Source organism: Camelina sativa, chromosome 7 (genome assembly GCF_000633955.1).
Source record: "Camelina sativa cultivar DH55 chromosome 7, Cs, whole genome shotgun sequence".
NCBI lineage: Eukaryota > Viridiplantae > Streptophyta > Magnoliopsida > Brassicales > Brassicaceae > Camelina > Camelina sativa.
In genome coordinates this window covers 6,406,808-6,426,692 of record NC_025691.1, presented here as the reverse complement: position 1 = coordinate 6,426,692, position 19,885 = coordinate 6,406,808, and the positions used below count along the sequence as shown (strand labels likewise).

The following is a 19,885-nucleotide window of genomic DNA, read 5'->3' as shown; positions in this document are numbered from 1 at the left end:
CTCCTTAAGTGAGATTCCGTAGAAACTGAGTTTCACACAATGAATTTGTTTGAAGGGGAAAACAAATTCAATAAAGCTATCTCTCTAAGAAGTCGGATCAAAACTAACAAACAAAAGGGAATTGAAATCTCTTGAAAAACAAGTTAGAGTTTTGCTCAAAAACAATGAAGAACTAAGATTTTAGTATTAATTGCTGGATAGATTACAATGAGGGAAGATCTCCCTATTTATACTTCGTCCTATATTACAAAATATATCCACTTTCCTAATGAGTTGCATCAAAATTAGGAAAGTTTATCGTCCCTGGCTAGGTCGGCCGCTGGGCGATCTGGAAGATCGGCTCTTTGCTCCAGAGCTGGGCTTTCTTGATCTTATTGGGCCTTCATTCGAAGGCTGAATTCATCTCAAGATCGAACCTCCAATTCAGGTATCCAATTTCCTTATTGGTTTAGACTAGTATGTTGGGGGTGTCAATTCTCGCACCAACAATTAGCCACTCCAAAGTCCGGAGTCCGGACAGTAAATTGATTTTGATATTATTTCACAACCTCTCTCTCTCCTACGCCATATACAAACTTCTCTAATCTGAATCAACCAACGGCCACCAATAACAAACGCGCGCTCCCGCCACAATTAGTTCATTAGACTATTCTTGTATAAGAATCACGTATGAAACACTATAACAAAAAGACTGAAAGAAAAAAATCAACGTATGTGTTATGCTTATACAAATGATATATTGATTAGATTTCTCAATTTTAATTGTTCTGTTATACATGGCAAGGAAAGGTTTGAAAAACGGTGGATTATTTGCTTGGACTCAAATCCACGACACTAATATGAAATGATGCTCTTATATATCATTGTAGTTTTTATACATTTCTCGTGTTTCACCCTTTCCCCAATGTGTTTAAATTAATTAATACCCTAGATCTAAATTTTCATCTAGTTATGTTCGAAATGATTGACTGAAAAAAGTCATTAGATCTTGTTGTAATTAACTACTATCTGCCTACAACCAAATAACCAATAGAGAACATAACACATGTCGTCGTGATTTGTTAACCTTAATTACATATGCATTGATATTGATGTACAATAATATAACATGCATCTTGTATTATATTTTTCCTGTTATCTTGTCTGCACGTACTATAATAATAATAATTGACAATAATACATGTTTGATTAAAATTAACTATTTGCCTGTCTCTTTCTGTTATTTGAATAAAATAGCCATATCAACACACATACAAAACAAACCTTTCTAGACAACTGCTCTGCACAATCTCAGTTCCCTTTTTAAATTTGTCTTCTCCTATTGACTTTTGAGTTCCTCATCAAATCTCCAAACGTACAATGGGAAACCAAGAAGTAGAGCTCGTCATCATCCCTCACCCGTTCTCCGGGCACATCCTCGCCACAATCGAACTAGCGAAACGTCTCATCAGTCAAGACAATCCTCGGATCTACACCATCACCATCCTCTACTGGGGACTACCCTTCATACCGAAAGCTGACACAATCGCCTTCCTCCAGTCACTAGTCAAAAATGAGCCTCGTATCCGTTTCGTCACCTTGCCCGACGTCGAAACCCCTCCACCGATGGAACTCTTTCAGGAAGCTCCTGAAGCTTACATTCTTGAATATGTCAAGAAAATGGTTCCCATCGTGAGGGATGGTCTCTCCACACTCTTGTCTTCACGTGATGAGTCGGATTCTGTTCGTGTGGCTGGATTGGTTCTCGATTTCTTCTGCGTCCCTATGATCGATGTGGGAAACGAGTTTAATCTCCCTTCTTACATTTTCTTGACGTGTAGCGCAGGTTTCTTGGGTATGATGAAGTATCTCCCAGAGAGACACCTCGAAATCAAATCAGAGTTTAACCGGAGCTTTAACGAGGAGCTAAACCGGGTTCCTGGTTACATCAATTCTGTGCCTACCAAGGTTCTGCCATCAGGTCTGTTCATGAAAGAGACGTACGAGCCTTGGGTTGAGCTGGCTGAGAGGTTCCCTGACGCTAAGGGTATTTTGGCAAATTCATTCACGTTTCTTGAGCCTAACGCTTTTGAATATTTCGGTGGTTGTCCGGATAATTACCCACCCGTTTACCCAATCGGGCCAATACTCTGCTCCAACGATCGTCCGAACTTGGACTCGTCGGAACGAGACCGGATCATAGGATGGCTCGATGATCAGACCGAGTCATCGGTGGTGTTCCTCTGCTTCGGGAGCTTGAGAAATATTCCTGAGACTCAGATCAAAGAGATCGCTCAAGCCTTGGAGCTCGTTGACTGCAAATTCCTCTGGTCGATACGAACCGACCCGAAGGAGTACGCGAGCCCGTACGATGCTTTACCAGACGGGTTCATGGACCGGGTTATGGATCAAGGCCTAGTTTGTGGTTGGGCTCCTCAAGTTGAGATTCTGGCCCATAAAGCAGTCGGAGGGTTCGTGTCTCACTGCGGTTGGAACTCGATATTGGAGAGTTTGGGTTTCGGCGTTCCGATCGCCACGTGGCCGATGTACGCGGAACAGCAGCTAAACGCGTTCACGTTGGTCAAGGAGCTTGGTGTGGCCATGGAGTTGCGGATGGATTACGTGTCGGAAGAAGGACATATAGTGAAAGCTGATGAGATAGCAGGAACCGTTAGATCTTTGATGGACAGTGAGGATCGTGTGCTGAAGAGTAAAGCGAAGGAGATTGCTGAGGCGGCGAAAGAGGCTGTCGTGGACGGTGGATCTTCGTTTGCTGCCATTAAAAGATTCATCGGTGACTTGATCATCGCCGATGGTTTGTAAAGGACGCCGTCGTTTCATTTGTTTGGTCGTGTGGCGATCATGTTTTTTTTTATAAAAAAAATCGTAATTATCACTTTATTTTAATATTAGAAGACTGTGTCTTCTTCTTACAACTTTTCCTATTTCATATTTGCTTCCATGTTGTATTGTATCTCGTGTTTAATGATTTTTTTAAAAAATTATTATTCTGGTCTTAGAAGTTTATCAAACTAAGATTTATTATTAGCTACACACAAGATTATGAGAGATGTTGTGGAAGCCCCTTCGTCCCAGAGGTTGGCCTAGGGTTCATTAATGCTTCTACACTAGGAGGTCTGGGGTTCGAGCCCTAGTTCATTAATGCTTCTATACCAGAAGGTCTGGGGTTCGAGCCCCAGATAATGCGATTTATTAATTGTGCAAATTAACGGAGATAAATTTACAAACAATCTCCAGTGATGCGATGCGTAATTATTGCCGTTCGCCGTGATTTTACATAAAACTGAAGGTGAGCATAGAAAAAGGAGGAGGTGTCCATCAAGAACATGGAGCAGGCAGGAGAGTAAGAGTGTATGTAGTGAATCTAGTAGGGTCGAAAGGAATTGTCCATGTTAGATTCACATGTAATAGTTATCATAATTTGCAATCAATAATAAATCCAGAGTTAAAAAAAAAAAAAAAAAAAAAAAANNCTAACAAAAAAAATTAAAGATTCCAAACACCGAAATTTTAATAATCGAAATATATTATTGTTTTTGTTAGGTAAGCATTTGGAATCTTTCAAGTTGACTGCTGAAAAATGAAAAACAATGCTTTATGATTATATATTTAATTTATTTTTACTAACATTATTATGTATTTATTTCAAGGAATCATGGGAACAACAACAACAACAAAAAAAGCTGGTAAATCAAGAACTGAAACATAAATTGAGTGCGACACAATTTATAACAAAATTGAGTGCGACACAATTTTCCTCAGACATCCCCTATATAATAAAATGGAAGTACACAACATTATTTTGTAAACTATATAATTTTAATAAGTTGGATATAAATAGAATATACATTAATGATAGATTAATTATTTACAAATAGGTTATACCAAAAATCTTAAAGAGAATATTCTAAAGAATCATATCATCTAACTTACTATATTAATTTCTTTTATTAAATTATTCATCAAATAAAATCTTTTGATATATAACTTAACATATTAATTTGTTAACTATCATTATAATTCACCTTTTATTTTTATATATGAGTCTATTTTGTAAAACAAATAAATTGTCATATTATTTATTATAATTAAAAATAGTTTTATTTCTGGATATACCATAAGTTGAATTTTAAAAACAAATATAAATTATTCAATCTATAAAATATTCAAGCTTTAGTAATATTTTACTGAGTAACAGGTCAAAATTTGAATATTTAAATTCAAATTTACAAAATTATATCTTATAATGACATTTAAGTCATGATGTAGAATCTACATTGTTGAAATAACTTCACATATATAACCTAATACAACATATTAAAATTTTCTTTTAAAATATAAAATATACAAAATTTCGTATAATATAATTATCTAGAATCATTAACAATATAAAACTTACAAAATAAGTGTCTTTTTTCAAGCCATCATATTTAGCATATGATTTTATTGTATAATGTTTTATCCAAAAAAACTTTTAAAAACAATCACATAAATTATATTTTATATAAAAATTATAATATAAATAAAATGAATTTCAACCAAGAGCATGGGTCTTCATCTAGTATATTAACGAATGAATGTGTCATGGAACTTATGTTTTTCTCTTCTTAAAAAAACAACTAAAATTTTAACATTTCACCCCAAAAAAAAAATTAGGAAAAAAAAATATATATATAAAAATTTGGTTACAAAAAAAATTAATATTACAAATTTAAACAGAATTTGCCTCTAATCATTTTAAGTGAGATATTGTCACAATGTCACTCATCAGAATTTTGCTACTATATAATTTGTAAAAGAAATAAAAAAAAAAGTAAGCGGACACAAAAAAAATGGCTACCTTCTCCACAGCACAACCGCTCTCTCTGCCACGTCATCCAAATCCGAATCAACAAACCACCAATAACGAACGCTCCCGCCACACTATATCTCTGATCGACCGATGTACAAACCTTCGACAACTGAAGCAAACCCACGGTCACATGATCCGTACCGGTACTATAGCTGATCCTTACTCAGCTAGCAAGCTCTTCGCAATCTCTGCGCTCTCTACTTTCGCCAGTCTCGAGTATGCACGCAAGGTGTTCGACGAAATTCCTCAACCAAACTCTTTCACTTGGAACACCCTTATCCGTGCTTACGCTTCTGGACCAGACCCTGTTCGTAGCATCTGGGTTTTCTTGGATATGGTTTCCGAGAGCCAGTGTTACCCGAATAAGTACACGTTCCCTTTCCTTGTCAAGGCCGCTGCAGAAGTTTCGTCTTTGTCTTTGGGTCAATCTCTTCACGGGATGGCGATTAAGTCAGCTGTTGGATGTGATGTTTTTGTCGCTAATTCTTTGATACATTGTTACTTCTCTTGCGGGGATTTAGATTCGGCTTGTAAAGTCTTTACTACGATCAAAGAGAAAGACGTTGTTTCGTGGAATTCGATGATTAATGGGTTTGTGCAAAAGGGTTCTCCTGATAAGGCTTTGGAGCTTTTTAAGAAGATGGAGTCAGAGGACGTTAAGGCAAGTCATGTGACTATGGTTGGTGTCTTGTCTGCTTGTACAAAGCTACGGAATCTAGAGTTTGGGAGGCAAGTTTGTTCTTTTATTGAAGAAAACAGGGTTAACGTGAACTTGACATTGGCTAATGCGATGCTTGATATGTATACAAAGTGTGGAAGCATAGAGGACGCAAAAAGATTGTTTGATGCAATGGAGGAGAAAGATAACGTCACGTGGACAACAATGCTTGATGGGTATGCCATTTCAGAAGACTACGAAGCAGCTAAAGAGGTTCTTAACTCTATGCCTAAGAAAGACATTGTTGCTTGGAATGCTCTTATATCCGCTTATGAGCAGAATGGTAAACCTAATGAGGCACTGTTAGTGTTCCACGAGCTGCAACTTCAGAAGAACATAAAGCTGAACCAGATCACTCTGGTAAGTACTTTATCAGCTTGTGCTCAGGTAGGGGCACTTGAATTAGGTAGATGGATCCATAGCTACATCAAAAAGCACGGCATTAGGATGAATTTTTACATTACAAGCGCACTGATTCATATGTATTCCAAATGCGGAGATCTTGAAAAGGCCCGTGAAGTGTTTAGTTCTGTAGAGAAGAGAGATGTGTTTGTGTGGAGTGCAATGATTGGTGGTCTGGCGATGCACGGATGTGGAAATGAAGCTTTTGGTATGTTTTATAAAATGCAAGAGGCAAATGTAAAGCCAAATGGTGTGACCTTCACCAATGTATTCTGTGCTTGTAGCCATACCGGTTTGGTGGATGAGGCTGAGTCGTTATTCTACAAAATGGAAACGAGTTATGGTATTGTCCCTGAGGACAAGCATTACGCTTGCATAGTTGATGTTCTCGGCCGCTCGGGTTATCTGGAGAAAGCTGTAAAGTTCATAGAGGCGATGCCAATTCCTCCAAGCACTTCTGTCTGGGGAGCGCTTCTAGGAGCTTGTAAGATCCATGCCAATCTGAGTCTTGCTGAAATGGCTTGTACACGTTTGCTTGAACTGGAACCTAGGAACGATGGCGCGCATGTGCTCTTATCAAACATATATGCTAAATCTGGGAAGTGGGAAAACGTTTCTGAGCTGAGGAAGCATATGAGAGTCACTGGACTGAAGAAAGAACCAGGTTGCAGCTCAATTGAAATCGATGGCATGATTCATGAGTTTCTCTCTGGAGATAACGCTCACCCGATGTCTGAGAAGGTATACGGGAAGTTACACGAGGTTATGGAGAAACTGAAATCGAATGGTTACGAGCCAGAGATGTCACAGGTTCTGCAGATCATCGAGGAAGAAGAAATGAAGGAACAATCTCTGAATCTCCACAGCGAGAAGCTGGCTATCTGTTATGGACTGATATCAACAGAGGCTCCAAAGGTGATACGAGTTATTAAGAATCTAAGGGTGTGTGGAGATTGTCACTCAGTTGCTAAACTAATATCTCAGCTCTATGATAGAGAGATAATAGTGAGGGACAGGTATCGGTTTCACCATTTCAGAAATGGGCAGTGTTCTTGTAATGATTTCTGGTGAGATTTCAGATTTACTAGAAGAAACTCAGTCAATTTTTGTGTGTTGTTCCTGTAACGTTTTGCGACTTGGACCTCCTCTCCACCGTTAATACAAATGTTACATATACCAAACATATCATCTTCTCATTGTGTATCCTAGATAGATAGCTTCAGGACATTGTAATTACTGAAGTCAAAACCACTAAATCTCTGTGTTTTGCGTTATCTCTTAACCTTTTCAAGTTTGCTCATATATATGGTAAAAGCAACAAAGTATATATATAGTTTCACCAGGACTCTGTATCTTCCCAATTTGATTGTAAGCAAAATAAATCACTTTGTTTTGCTTCATCTCCAATCCAAACCAAGTATTCATAATGGTCATATAGTAGAAGCAGATTATATCTCACAAATCAGAAAGAACCAGAGACTAGCTAAACCAAAGATGCATTTCAACAAGTCTCGTAAGAACTTTAGTACAAAGAGTGGCCAACTCTACACAAGGCCTATTCTGATAAGAGTAATCACATTTTTGCACAAAGGTTAAGAAGGAAGACGAGTTACTTTCCAAAGTGTTAGTTATAACAGCTTCTGAACCACTTTTGCTTCATATTTGCTCTCATATCAACAAGCTGCTAGCTAAAAACAGTAGATGTAATAAATGTTCCTTCACCTGCAAGTCAATGAAAGCCTAATTGAGACTTGAGGTTAAAGAAAATGTCATATATAGTCCATACACATCAAAAGATTAACATACCTTATACTGCAAGAAACCATCCCACAGAACATCAAAACGTAACAGAGCGACAGAGATCAATATAAGGCGAGTTCAAGGAGCTTAGCACAGGCACCACTGAATCGACCGTCCCCCACATCTCACCTCCTTCACGTCTTTCTAACGTGATCTCTATGCACCAAGTATCATTATATGGGATGTAAGAAGTGCCCAAAACCATCAGCTTCCCACCCAAATTCTCCATTTTACACTCAAAGTATTTGAGGTAAGGCAAACGATCTACACCCTTCAGAGGAGTCCAAACCATTTTATTTGGATCATATACCAGTATTGGGTGTCTAAGAACACACCGTGGATCGAAGCTATACAACAGATCCTCAATCACACAACACGGCTTGCGCCAAAAATGCATCAACTTAGTTCCAAGTTCCGATGACTGCCATGTACCTTGTCTTGGTTCGTAAACCAAATCACGCATAGCATTCATGATGTAAATCCTATTTTGCATCACCAGAGATGTCACAAACCCTCCTTCTGGCAAACTAGATTTGTAGTCGGATGGATCAGGCACAGTACTCCAAGTTCTTTTCTCTACATCAAACACTTCGATCCAATCATCATGACGCTTCTCGCAACCTCCGATGACATAAATCTTTTCTTCAACTACTCCGGCGGCTGCGCGGTAGCGAGCCCTGTGCATATTTGGGAGGTAGCCACACGTGTGGTATCTACAGTCGATGACAAACACAGTCGATGCAGGTTGATTCAACCCGATCCAACCACCCATCACATACATTTTGTATCCGATTGTGACCACAGCACATCCAGGATTCATAGGAGGAAGTGAAGTGATTCGGATCAATCGTAATGAGTTGTTTCTTGGAATGTTACGATTGAGTATGTACCAGCACGGGAGACTAACAAGAGGGAACCCGATCAACGCATAAAGAACAGGGTAATGACATCTCCGGACGTGTGCGACGGTACCTCCGATGAGTACTTCTGGGTTTTGTCGAGGATTCGGAGCAAGATCATCTTCTTGAGGCTTCTCGCTTTGATTCTCTTCATCGTCTTCTTCTTTCGGGTTCTTATGGAGTTCTTCGAGTTTCTTGCTTGGATTGCCACCGTTAGAGCCTTCGTCGGAAGTTTCAGAGATTAAAGCCATCGTCGCCGTGTGAAGTCTTTCAGCAGCAACGAATTAACTGAAAGGGAGAAGACTAAAGTAGATTTTTGAAAGAAGCTGTTACGTTCCTTGTGGTATTTATAATGAAACCATTATTATGAGTACGTAAAACTATTATCTTCTTTTATGGATTCAGAAATTTTGTTTTAAAAGTTATTGGATTCTGTATTACTTTATTTATTTTCTATTTATAATGTGTTTATTTTCTTTACTTAGGCTTTTTTTGAAGTAAAATATATTAAAAAGATGTATAAATAAACATGTCAATTCTAAATTACTAAAATGTTTTAAAATAAAAAAAATGTGAAAGTTCTAAACATTCCATAAAAAGGAAATTTGTACATAAGTGGAAAAAATAATAATTTGTTTATATATTTAAAAGAAATAAAATTAAAATATATCCGATTAGAGGTATGAAAAAGTCGATTTTACTCCAACACAAATGATTAAATTTGATTATGATTCCAGTGACATGAACATGTAATTTTTTTTACAGATTATGGCTTTCAAATAATAGTAGAGATAGATTATCAAGAAGCATATTCCACTGATTGAAGTTTGAACATAATAATTGCGATTATTGTTCGCATATAACACAAGACCCAGATAAAACGGACGATACGACTAATTTTTTTTAGTATTTGATATATGCCAGGCCCAGCCCAACCCAATAAGATCGTTTGAAAGACGCCAGACAGATCTTATCCCAATCTGATCCAGAATGGGACCTTCTTAGTGAGCTCAACATGGTTTTGGACTAGCCTATTCGATGGGACGAGGACAAATCCAGGGGAGGAGATTTGATGTTTTTTTAATGATTATGGTTTTGGTCACCATGTCCTATATGTGTAATGTGTTTATTCTCTGAATATTTTCCAACATAAGCATACATAGAGTTGCGTGATCCTTGTAGTATAGAAGAGATTGTACGTTTATATACAAAAATTATTAATCAGTTATTTTCCTAACTATTACAATTGTACTTTCAAAATTTTCCTGTTTTACAACTATGATATTATGATTATTTTTTTTACAAAATCATATTAATTTTACAATATACTTATTTAAAACATATCATTCCATAGTAAAGTGTAATAATGTTTAGAAAGTAAACTTTCAATGGCACTAAACAAAATTAGTTACGACGAGCATAATTATATTGTATCTGTTTCCTTTAGGTAAAGTCATTAAGTTAAGTTAAGCCATTAGGAATGTGCAGTCATTCGCACAATGATATAAATTAGGATAACACCTGCTACGATCTCTGAAACAGCAATAACACGTATCTGGTCCGTGGTGACTTCGACATGTTTGACGAAGGCACACTGAGGAACCTAACTTGTTCGATTCAACACCTTTTCCTCCGTTTGCATCTGTAATTAAGAAATATATTCGAAGTTAAAAAAAATGAAGAACTAAAAAAAATAAAGAAAGAAATATTATTTATTAAAATATGATTACCTTAATGGTGATTATTAATATACATATATGCATAATTTCATAAACATATATATGTGTATATATGTTTTTGGAGAGGAAGGAGAAAATTACGATGATGCAAAGGATAACAAAATGTTAATTATTTATTTGTTATTTGATGATTGAAATTCAAACCTTTCTTGGTCGCGTCAAACTTTTGTGTTTCCCCAGCTATATATATATATATATATATAAGAAAAAAAATTAGAAGTTAAAAATTAATATAGAGAAGATTATTTATATAACAATATATATGCTTACAACGATGCTGATTGTCATTAAGCAATGAAAAACGATTATTTATATATGTGCTCATAATTTCGTAAACATACATCCATGATGAACGAGCGAAAGCATGATCATGAAAAGGATAGCAAAATGTGATGATGACATTTCTTGTGATGTTCTTCTGAATATCAAATTTTGTTTTTTGTTTTCTTTTTTTTGTTTTTTTGTTTTTTTATGGTTGAAAATTTGAAATCCTTACATACAGTTGGTTTATTATATAGATAAGTTATATGTAATTATTAGCGCATGTCTCTTATGGTGATCCGTAAAAACTGTTAAATTGTTTTTACTAGTTTTAGTTCTTTCCTATTCCTTAGTAAATTAGAAATATTGGTGTTGTTTAACATGACAACTAAATAAATTTACTATTATGAACCATAACAAAATATGTATACCAATTCACACATACTGTACATATATATATGATATATACTATAGACCTATGGTCTAACATGTGTGAAGGGAAACTGAGAGTTTTAGATAAAGCGAGAGAGAACAACTTTAGTTCTTCTTATTGTTTTCTTTCCATTCTACATAGATGGGAGAAACAAGCTACGTAAACGTTATAATTTTGGCTTGTGAAAGCTCGTGGCAACTCCGTCGGATAGGCTAACTCTTATAAGCATTTGGCGAGCGACTTGCCTTTTTCCGCTTCATATTGCTTTGTTCTTTCCTTGCTTCTTTTTAGTGGGTCTTCACTTGCGGTTAGTCATTCTTGCTTTGTAATTTTTCTATAGTTTTCAGTATTTCTATTTACCAGTGATTTCTGTAATTTTCTTTCAAAAATTTGAAAATGGTATAAAACTTGACATTCATACCAATTTTTTTTTTTAAATTACTTTTCTAAAAATTACAAAGGTGGTTTTTAGTGGCATACAAGTTTAAGACTCCAAGTAATATTTGATATTAATTAGCTTTTGTAATCCGAACCTAGTTGTTAGGTGACCTTGTTTCATCAAGTAAACACTATTATACCCAATAAGTATATATACATGTGAAATTGTTTAAGACTTAACATACCCAAAAAAAAAAAGTGTGATACACGTCGAAAATTTGCATCCATACGCAAAACTTGATCACTTTCATACCAAAATCTTAAAAGAGTACCATAGGATTTTTTAGTGGCTCCATACTATAATATTCCAGTTTGTTTGTAACTTCGGTGATTTGTGTGATACAAATTATGATAAATTTATGAAAGTAATCCTTTTGGGAAATAGTATTCTCTATATCAGCCGTTAAGACTTAAGAGTTTCAAATCAAACAATCTCTTGGTATTTATCGTTATAGTTGTCATGATAAATGGTAGCGCGCGTCCCATGGTTTTTTTATTTTATTATTTCTATATGTTCTTGCTTTTTCTTGATTTCAAGTTCTTGTATCTAGTTTTCAGTTACGTCTACTAGCTAAAGTCTAGAGTCACTATAGAAAATACGATGTTGATGTCAAAGGTACAAGTAACTTTAACGGTTCTTGACTAATTTGCTTGAAATTGCTTGGAAGTAAAGAGAAAGAACGACTATACGGGTCAAGAATTGTATAGATGGAAAATATAAGGTGAACTTTTTTAAATTATCATAAACGTGCTATACTAAATAAAATGGAAGATGCAGCGTTTCAACATTTTCAAAACTATTTCACTTTTCCTCTCTAGCTTTTTTTGTTGTTTGGAGATTGAGTGATGGACGAGTCATGTGTATGGTGGAACCAGCGATCAAGATTTTTATTTTTTTACTATCTAGAATATACATGAAGTGGTTTCTAGTAAAGCATACAAGTTTTAAGTTTACGAAGTCAAATTCAAACTATTTTTTTTTTGTAATTAGCTTCGTGCTAGTTCGAGTCTAGTGCTGATTGTGTAAGGAGGAGTCATGTGTGTTTGTGAAACAATTTAGAGATACTAATTTGAGAGAAAGTGAAACCAAGACTTCATCTATTTGCTCTTTTTAATGTTAAAAATAGAAAATATAGTTTCATAAGATTTCTGTAGATACAAATTAAATGCTAGTCTGCTGCATACACGCAAATAATATTGTAGAATCTAGAATTCACACAGTGAATTTGTTTAGATGAGGAAACAAATTCGACAAATCTTTCTCTCAAAGAATCGGATTAAAACTAGAAATTAAAGGAGGGATTTAATCTCTTGAAGAACAAGATAGGGTTTGCTCAAGAACAAAGATGAAATTAGGGTTTTTTGTATTAATTTTCGGATCCTTTAAAATGGAGAAGTCTCTCCCCTTTTATACAATTTCATTGATCACAAAATATATTAACTTTCCTTATAACCCAAAATGAAATATGGAAAGTTTCCATCTCTTCCTCAAGTCGGCTGTTGGGCGAATTAGGAAGTCCGCTTCTCGTCGATGGGCTAAGCCTTTTTGCCCGAACAGGCCTCATCCAGATCGTTAGTTAAGATCCTTAACCGGATTCCCGGATAAGTAATCAATTTATCTTTCTGGTTTAGATCGGTATGTTGGGGGTGCTAAATCCCGCACCAACAATTAGTCCCCCCCCAGTTCTGAATATTCGGGATTAAATTTGAATGTTAGAACTATAGGAAAGAAAATATCCGATCTAAACCATAAAGAATTTTAATTATATAACCCAGACTTTCGAACCGCTTTACCACAAATTGTTATGGTAACACATGTCACATCCGCTAGGTCGGAAGCCAAAAGGTCATGTAGGTTATGATGACTTTCGTAGGGTTGCCGCCCATCCGATTCTATAAATACACAACCTCCTTCTTCATTTCTCATTTTTCGCCGACAGCACAAGGTATTCTGCTCTGTTCTCTCTCCTCTTTGCTTATTTACTTTTGTGGCAATTTCTGGCTTTCTTCCGCACTCTCCGATCATCGATCATGACGAGCACTTCGGATCTCGCCTCCTCTCCTGAAAACGAAAACGGTCGCCTAATTCGACGCAATTCTAGAAGTGAGGCACGCAACCTAAATCGTGTTACACAGATCGGAGGACCCCTCAGATCGGGCTCTGAAGCCCAACTTCCCCTAGTCCGATATTCGGCTGGGGCTTCTTTTTCACGAGCTCAACCCACAAGTCGCAACGAGAATGAGAATAATGAAACTCCCAATGTCGATCTGCACTTGGAAGAAGATCGATTTGTTCCCTTGGGAATCTTGATTGACGATCTCCCACCATCATTGGATCATAAAGGGCGAATTGGAGGTGAAAAGACTTTGAGTTCAGTCAAATCGGTCAACGACATGTTGAACTCATGCGGCCTTGGGAAAAGTGGCGTTACCATCCTAATCCCACGAGATGATCACCGCCCCTGGAATCCTCCAAAAGGATACATCTGTTTATACGAAGATTATTTTTCGGAATGTCGCCTTTGGTTCCCGATTCCAGCCCAATTATTGTTGTATGCCCAAAGACGCTGGATTCCGATCTGCCAGCTCGCCCCAGGCAGTATCTATAACTTCGTCGCTGCTCTTACTATAGCGCCCAAAGTAGGAATTGAGATCGAAGTTCAGTGCTTCGAGCAGCTGTCAAATTTCAAAATATCAAAGAGCAAAAAGAACTGGAAGTGAACATGAAACCGCAACACAACTTTCTTCCTGGCAAAAAAGTTAGCAACTTCAAAAAGTGGGCTCGGCGGAAACGACTCTATTTCTGATCCACCATCTTTAGTTAACCGCAAGCGCTCGGCGGAAGAAGAAAAAGCAAAACAAGGGGAAACAAGTCGGAAACGACTCTGTTTCTGATCCACCATCTACAGTTAACCGCAAGCGCTCGGCGGAAGACGCGGGATTGGAATCGGCTGACCGATTCTGTGTAAAAAGACGAAATGATGAAACCGACCGGTTCGCCTTTGATTATTTTGGTGAAGGTCCTTTGGACGCGAATCGGGCGGCCTCTGGTGAACTTTTCCGAAACCTGAAAACTTCCAAACGCATTCTTCCAGTCTGAATACCTCGACATCGCAGAATCCCACCTAATGGTTCGTATCACTATTTTCCTTAAGCTGTTTAGATTTTACATGGGCGAACTAACGCACTCTTCCTGTATTTACAGACTGCTACCAGGATCAACGTGCTAACTCAACTGTATTATAGGCGAATGAAATCATTGTCGACTTTGGGGTTCAAATTTGAAAAGATGAAGGAAAGCTTAGAAAAGATCCGGACAACCAATAGGGCTAAAGACGACATGATCAAAGAGATGGAGGCCGTCATCGTCAGGAAGGATGAGATCATCGCTCAATCTGAACTGAAGATTGGTGAACTGAACTCCCAGAGTCACGCTCTTGAAGAGGAGAAATCCAAGCTACGACGAGAGTGCGATGAGCTGAAGGCTAAGTTTGACTCTGAAGTTCGCAGACTCCGCCGAGACCGTTTGGATAAAGTAGAACGAAAGACGAATAAGGCACAAACTCTTCTAGATAAAGATAGAGCCTATATGGTTGAACAGGACACGATAGTTCCCCCATGGAAGACATGCTGAATCAGGCTGTTGGAGTTCAGGAGACGGTGCAATATTTGATCGAAAAAGGGTCCGTTATTCCCGTAGAGCGAATCATGGAGATCAATGAGAAGAAGGCAAAAGCTTAAGAGGCCGCCGACGTGATGGATATCCTTGAATTGGGGGAGAACGATCTCGTCATGTCTCTGGATCAGCTTGGCTTCGGAATTCTTCATCCTGGGACCATGGCTCCGGACTCCGTGAGGCATCAACATGGATCAAACGCCGCCATTTTCCAAGCCGATCTGTCCGACAACTTGGAAGTCTAACCGTTCGCTTCGTATTTCACTAGGAGACTAACTTGTTTAAGTCTGGGTTTTGAAAACCCTTGTAAGAATATTGCCGACTTGCTCGGCTCGTTTTACCTTTTTAAGTTTCTAAGACTTCGGATTTTACTTATTTTTTCTGGAATCTTTCCCTTTCGTATAAATGGAATATGTCTAGTATCGAGAAAGTCGAAATTGTTTTTTAGCGAAATTGGAAAAAATATCTCCTCCTAAACTTGTATAAATAAGCTTGCATCCTTTTGTTTGCTTGGAATTATCTAGACCGAGGCAAACTTAGAACTGGAATAATGCCTAGTTCTATCAGTAGCGTAGAATCTCCGCTTGCTGGGAACGATGTCCCGACGTTCTCGAATGCAGAAGCTATCGAAAGAGGAATGGCTTATTATACGAACATCCGGGTTCCTTGGATGTTAATGTTCCGTGTTAATTCGGAAGAAAGACGTGACTTAGAGGAATTTTTCAATTCCGTGGAAGACCGGCATGCTGAGTATCGTGATCGGTTTGCTGCCTCGGAACAAGTGCAACGTGAGTTATTGCTCAAACTCGAGATGCTCGAGTCCCATCCAAGGACTTGGATCGAGAATGGGTTCGACAGGATTGCTGCTCTGCCACCATGTTTGATCGCATACTGCAACGAAGGCATTCGGAGGGTGAATCAAAAGTCTACCCAAACAGATCCTGCCTTGATTGGTGACTTTGTTCCAACCGACATCAGGCCGTTTTACATCAACAGGCGTGCTAGTGAAAACGACATCGCTGAGGCCAACACCTTTCATCACCAGGTAACTGTCCTATGGTTCCTTTAACCAATAAAAAACCAATCCGCTATTGCTTTGATTTGACTATCTCCTTCGTATTGTGTTTGTGCAGATTGAAGCTATGCATCAAGAGCTAAGCCAAGATCTGCAGTACTTTCATATGAAGAAAGGAAGGATCGAACGCGAGCTAAAGAATCTGGAATCAGAGATTGCTATTCTTAAGGCAAAAAGAAAAAGGACTACCGATCTGCTTGATGAGGCGGAACAGAAAGTCAAAGCACTAGAGACTCGTCCCGAAGAATGGGAGAAGACTGGGCTGCAGCTGCTGTGGCTGATGCCGAAGCGACTCAAGACCAGTGCTCGTGAGATTGCCGCTAGTGGTGTACTAGCACGAAAGTAACACATTTTGTATTGATAATATGTCCTCTTTTATTTTAATTCAATAAGACGAACGAGACTTTGCCGAATCGTGGTAGGCTGAATAAAAATTGAATTCGTAAACATGTTTCTATTATTTTGCAAAGATATACAAGAGCATGACGTCTCCCGGCTTACATTAAGTAACCTTTGGTCAAATATTCGTACAAAACAACGATCTGAACCTCAAAGGTGGGCCATTATCCCTTAACGGGATATGTATGTTCGGAGTGCGAGATACTGGGCTTGGCTTCTCTCTTTTGCTCTAGTTTGGTAGTCGGACAGCGAAATTTCTCTCTGGGTTCGGCTAACCATTCCGTCCGAACTAAAGGTTGGGTGCGAAATAAATACTCTGGGTTCGGCTTATCCAATAAATTAGAGATCGGGTGCGAAATAAATACTTTGGGTTCGACTTATCCCTACATATGCAAAATGGGGTTAAGTGCGAGTTGATCACCTGGCCAGGGTGTCAACAAAGAATGTATTTTGACTTCGAATGAAGTCAGTCCGAACGGACGAATATTCAATCCAGAACGAATGTATATATAATATATATGCATATATATTATTATTATTATTTTTTTTTTTTTTTTAAGACGCGTGTTTAGAAACATTGAATGTTTGCATGGTCTTTAATCACGTCTCTCGGTACGCAGCGAAAAATCTGCTGCATTCTGATTGGCGAACCAATGGCGGTTGTTCGCGTAGTTTTGAGTATAAATAGAGGAGGGGTTGGACCCTTGGTAGATATTCACGATTTCTTTAAAAATAAAAAAATAAGATGCCAGTCACCACTCGATCTGCATGGCTGAGAACGGCCCGGGAAAGGATAGCCGCCGCATCTGGCAATCGGGAGCCGGATTTGCCGCATAATCCCCCCCCCCCGCAGGAAGTAGGGGAGACATCCCGATCTTGCGAGTTTGCTCTGAACTCGGACACCGTCCACCCGGGGGTATATTCCATACATCTGGAGCTCCGAGGGTACCGAGCTCGTCATAAAAGGATGGGCGCATATATTCGGGTGCTTCAGCTGAAGCTTGACCAGCTCCATCGTCTCTACCGTTTAGAAGGGACCATTCAAGTCCTGGAGGATCTTATCGATGAAGGTTACTTGCTGCTACTTGCTGAGCACACGGCGTGCAAGGAGCTGGTCGACCGGACAGCGATCGCGAACCCCTGGGGGAAACCGCCTTCCCGTTCGTGACAGACGTCTGGGCCTATCGAGCTTGCTTGACTAGGTTGATCCAGTTCGTTAACTACCTAGAATCGTCAGGTCAAGCCTTCCGCGAACGCCATCTACTTGAAGGCCCATGTGCCTTCATAGAGGACATGATGTCCAGGGCCTACGGATTACCAATTGAAAGGCTAGAAGCCTTATAGCGGGAGCGAGAGATCTGGCGAACTGCGGTGAACAAGCTAGCGGTGGAGGAATCGTTGGAAACTGACCTATCCAGCCCAGCGCCAGCCCTAAAATTGCAGGACCGTCCAGAACGCTAGATGGTTACCGGCAAAACTTTTGGATCGGGCTCCCCGGCAGGAAGCTTACCGCTTAGGTGTTTTCTTTAATTATTTTTTCCTTTTTCCTATTTTGTGAAACTTTATTCGATGCTGATTTTGCCGATCTGAATGTAATCAACTCACATTCCATGAAAATTCCGACCCTTTTTCCTGTTTTAGTCGAGTTTTCGCTTTTGTGTTATGTCGAACTGAACGTGATTGAACCACATTCAATAAAAATCTCGACAAAAACAAACTTTATCGAAAATCTAGCTGCATTCCTTCAATTTTTAACAAAAGATGAGGAATTGCCTACGTACCCTGAAAGAGGATCAAGCCAGTCGTAGTTTGTGTTACAAACGAAAGATAAGTGGAGGTCGGATTCCCGAAACCTCCTAGGTAAGATCATGAAAATGATTTAATAGTAGTAACGCTTCAAATGGGCTGCGTTCCACGAGTTCTTGATTCGCTCACCAGCCATGGTCACAAGCTCTTACACGCCAGGGCGAACTGCCTTGGAAACGAGATATGGACCTTCCCATCGGGCGCCAAGTTTACCAGCGTTAACTTCTCTGGTGTTTTCGAAAACTTCACGCAAAACTAAATCGCCCTCGTTGAAATGCCGCTGGCGAACAGTGTTATTACAATATCGAGTCACCGCATTCTGGTAGTGTTGAATGCGGACCAGAGCTTGCTCGCGCAGGTCTTCAGAAAATTCGATATGATCGGTCAACATATCGTTATTAAGGTCGGGACTGTCGACCATCATGGTGCGGCGAAGTGTCGGAACGCCTGCTTCAGCTGGGACGAGTGCCTCGATCCCATACGCCAGAGAGAAAGAGGATTGTCCCGTAGATCGCCGCGGGGTTGTGCGGTAGGACCATAGTACGCCATTGAGGTGATCTGCCCATGCTCCCTTCTTTCGCCAAAGTCGTTTCTTTAAGCCATCGACGATCGACTTATTCGTGGCCTCGGCTTGACCATTCCCTTGAGGGTATTGGGGGGTCGAGGTACTTAGACGAATTTGCCGTTTCTGGTGATGAGCGAAGTGAATTCCGTGCCGTTATCGGCGACAATCTCGTAAGGGAGTCTGTGACGACATATAATGTTTTTCCATATGAAGTTGGTTACGTCTATGGACTGGACTTTTGTGAAAGACTCCGCTTCTACCCATTTGGTAAAGTAATCGGTTAGTACGAGGATGAATTTCTTGGATTTTGATGCTGGCAGGGGCCCTACGAGGTCCATAGCCCAGCGCATGAAAGGATACGGGGCAGTTACGATATTCAGAAGTTCGGGCGGAACATGCCGCATTAGCCCAAGCCGATGGCAGGCTTCACATTTCGCCGAAAAGGCCTCACAGTCGGCTACCATGGTTGGCCAGTAATGACCATCCTTCTTGATTTTCAAAGCGAGTGCCCGTCCACCGGAGTGATTACCACCCTCCCCTTCGTGTACTTCCATCATGATTCGTTCGGCTTCGTCGCGACTGACGCAGGTGAGGAACACCCCGGACAAACTACGGCGGTATAAATTCCCATCCAAAAGGATGTACTTGGCGCTTCGCGCTTTCAGACGCCGAGCTTCCCAGCGATTTGGCGGAACGACTCCTTCAGAGATATACATCTTAATCTCTATTTGCCAATCGTCGGGTGGCATCGTGACGTCTGTCAAATCCTCTATTGGTTCGTCGACTTCCATTAGAACCGAATCGTCGTTGATGACGGAGATC

At 39.3% G+C, this 19,885-nt stretch overlaps 3 protein-coding genes and 1 long non-coding RNA gene across 4 annotated transcripts; 2 read left to right on the top strand and 2 right to left on the bottom strand.

The window, feature by feature from the left end:
- LOC104700518 (UDP-glycosyltransferase 71C1-like) lies at window positions 1,231-2,984 on the top strand. The gene has a single exon (XM_010416040.2). The coding sequence runs from the start codon at window positions 1,360-1,362 to the stop codon at window positions 2,800-2,802; it is 1,443 nt and encodes a 480-aa protein (XP_010414342.1). The 5' UTR covers window positions 1,231-1,359; the 3' UTR covers window positions 2,803-2,984.
- LOC104700517 (pentatricopeptide repeat-containing protein At2g29760, chloroplastic) lies at window positions 4,825-7,155 on the top strand. Its single transcript, XM_010416038.2, has one exon. The coding sequence runs from the start codon at window positions 4,833-4,835 to the stop codon at window positions 7,041-7,043; it is 2,211 nt and encodes a 736-aa protein (XP_010414340.1). The 5' UTR covers window positions 4,825-4,832; the 3' UTR covers window positions 7,044-7,155.
- On the bottom strand, window positions 7,810-8,942 carry LOC104704371 (putative F-box/kelch-repeat protein At2g29780). The gene has a single exon (XM_019227507.1). It carries the CDS (start codon window positions 8,920-8,922, stop codon window positions 7,810-7,812), a length of 1,113 nt encoding a protein of 370 aa, XP_019083052.1. The 5' UTR covers window positions 8,923-8,942.
- On the bottom strand, window positions 9,908-10,875 carry LOC104700516. Its single transcript, XR_753592.1, has 3 exons — window positions 10,752-10,875; window positions 10,555-10,590; window positions 9,908-10,313 (listed from the first exon to the last, which is right to left on the bottom strand). It is a non-coding gene; the product is annotated as an uncharacterized LOC104700516 (long non-coding RNA).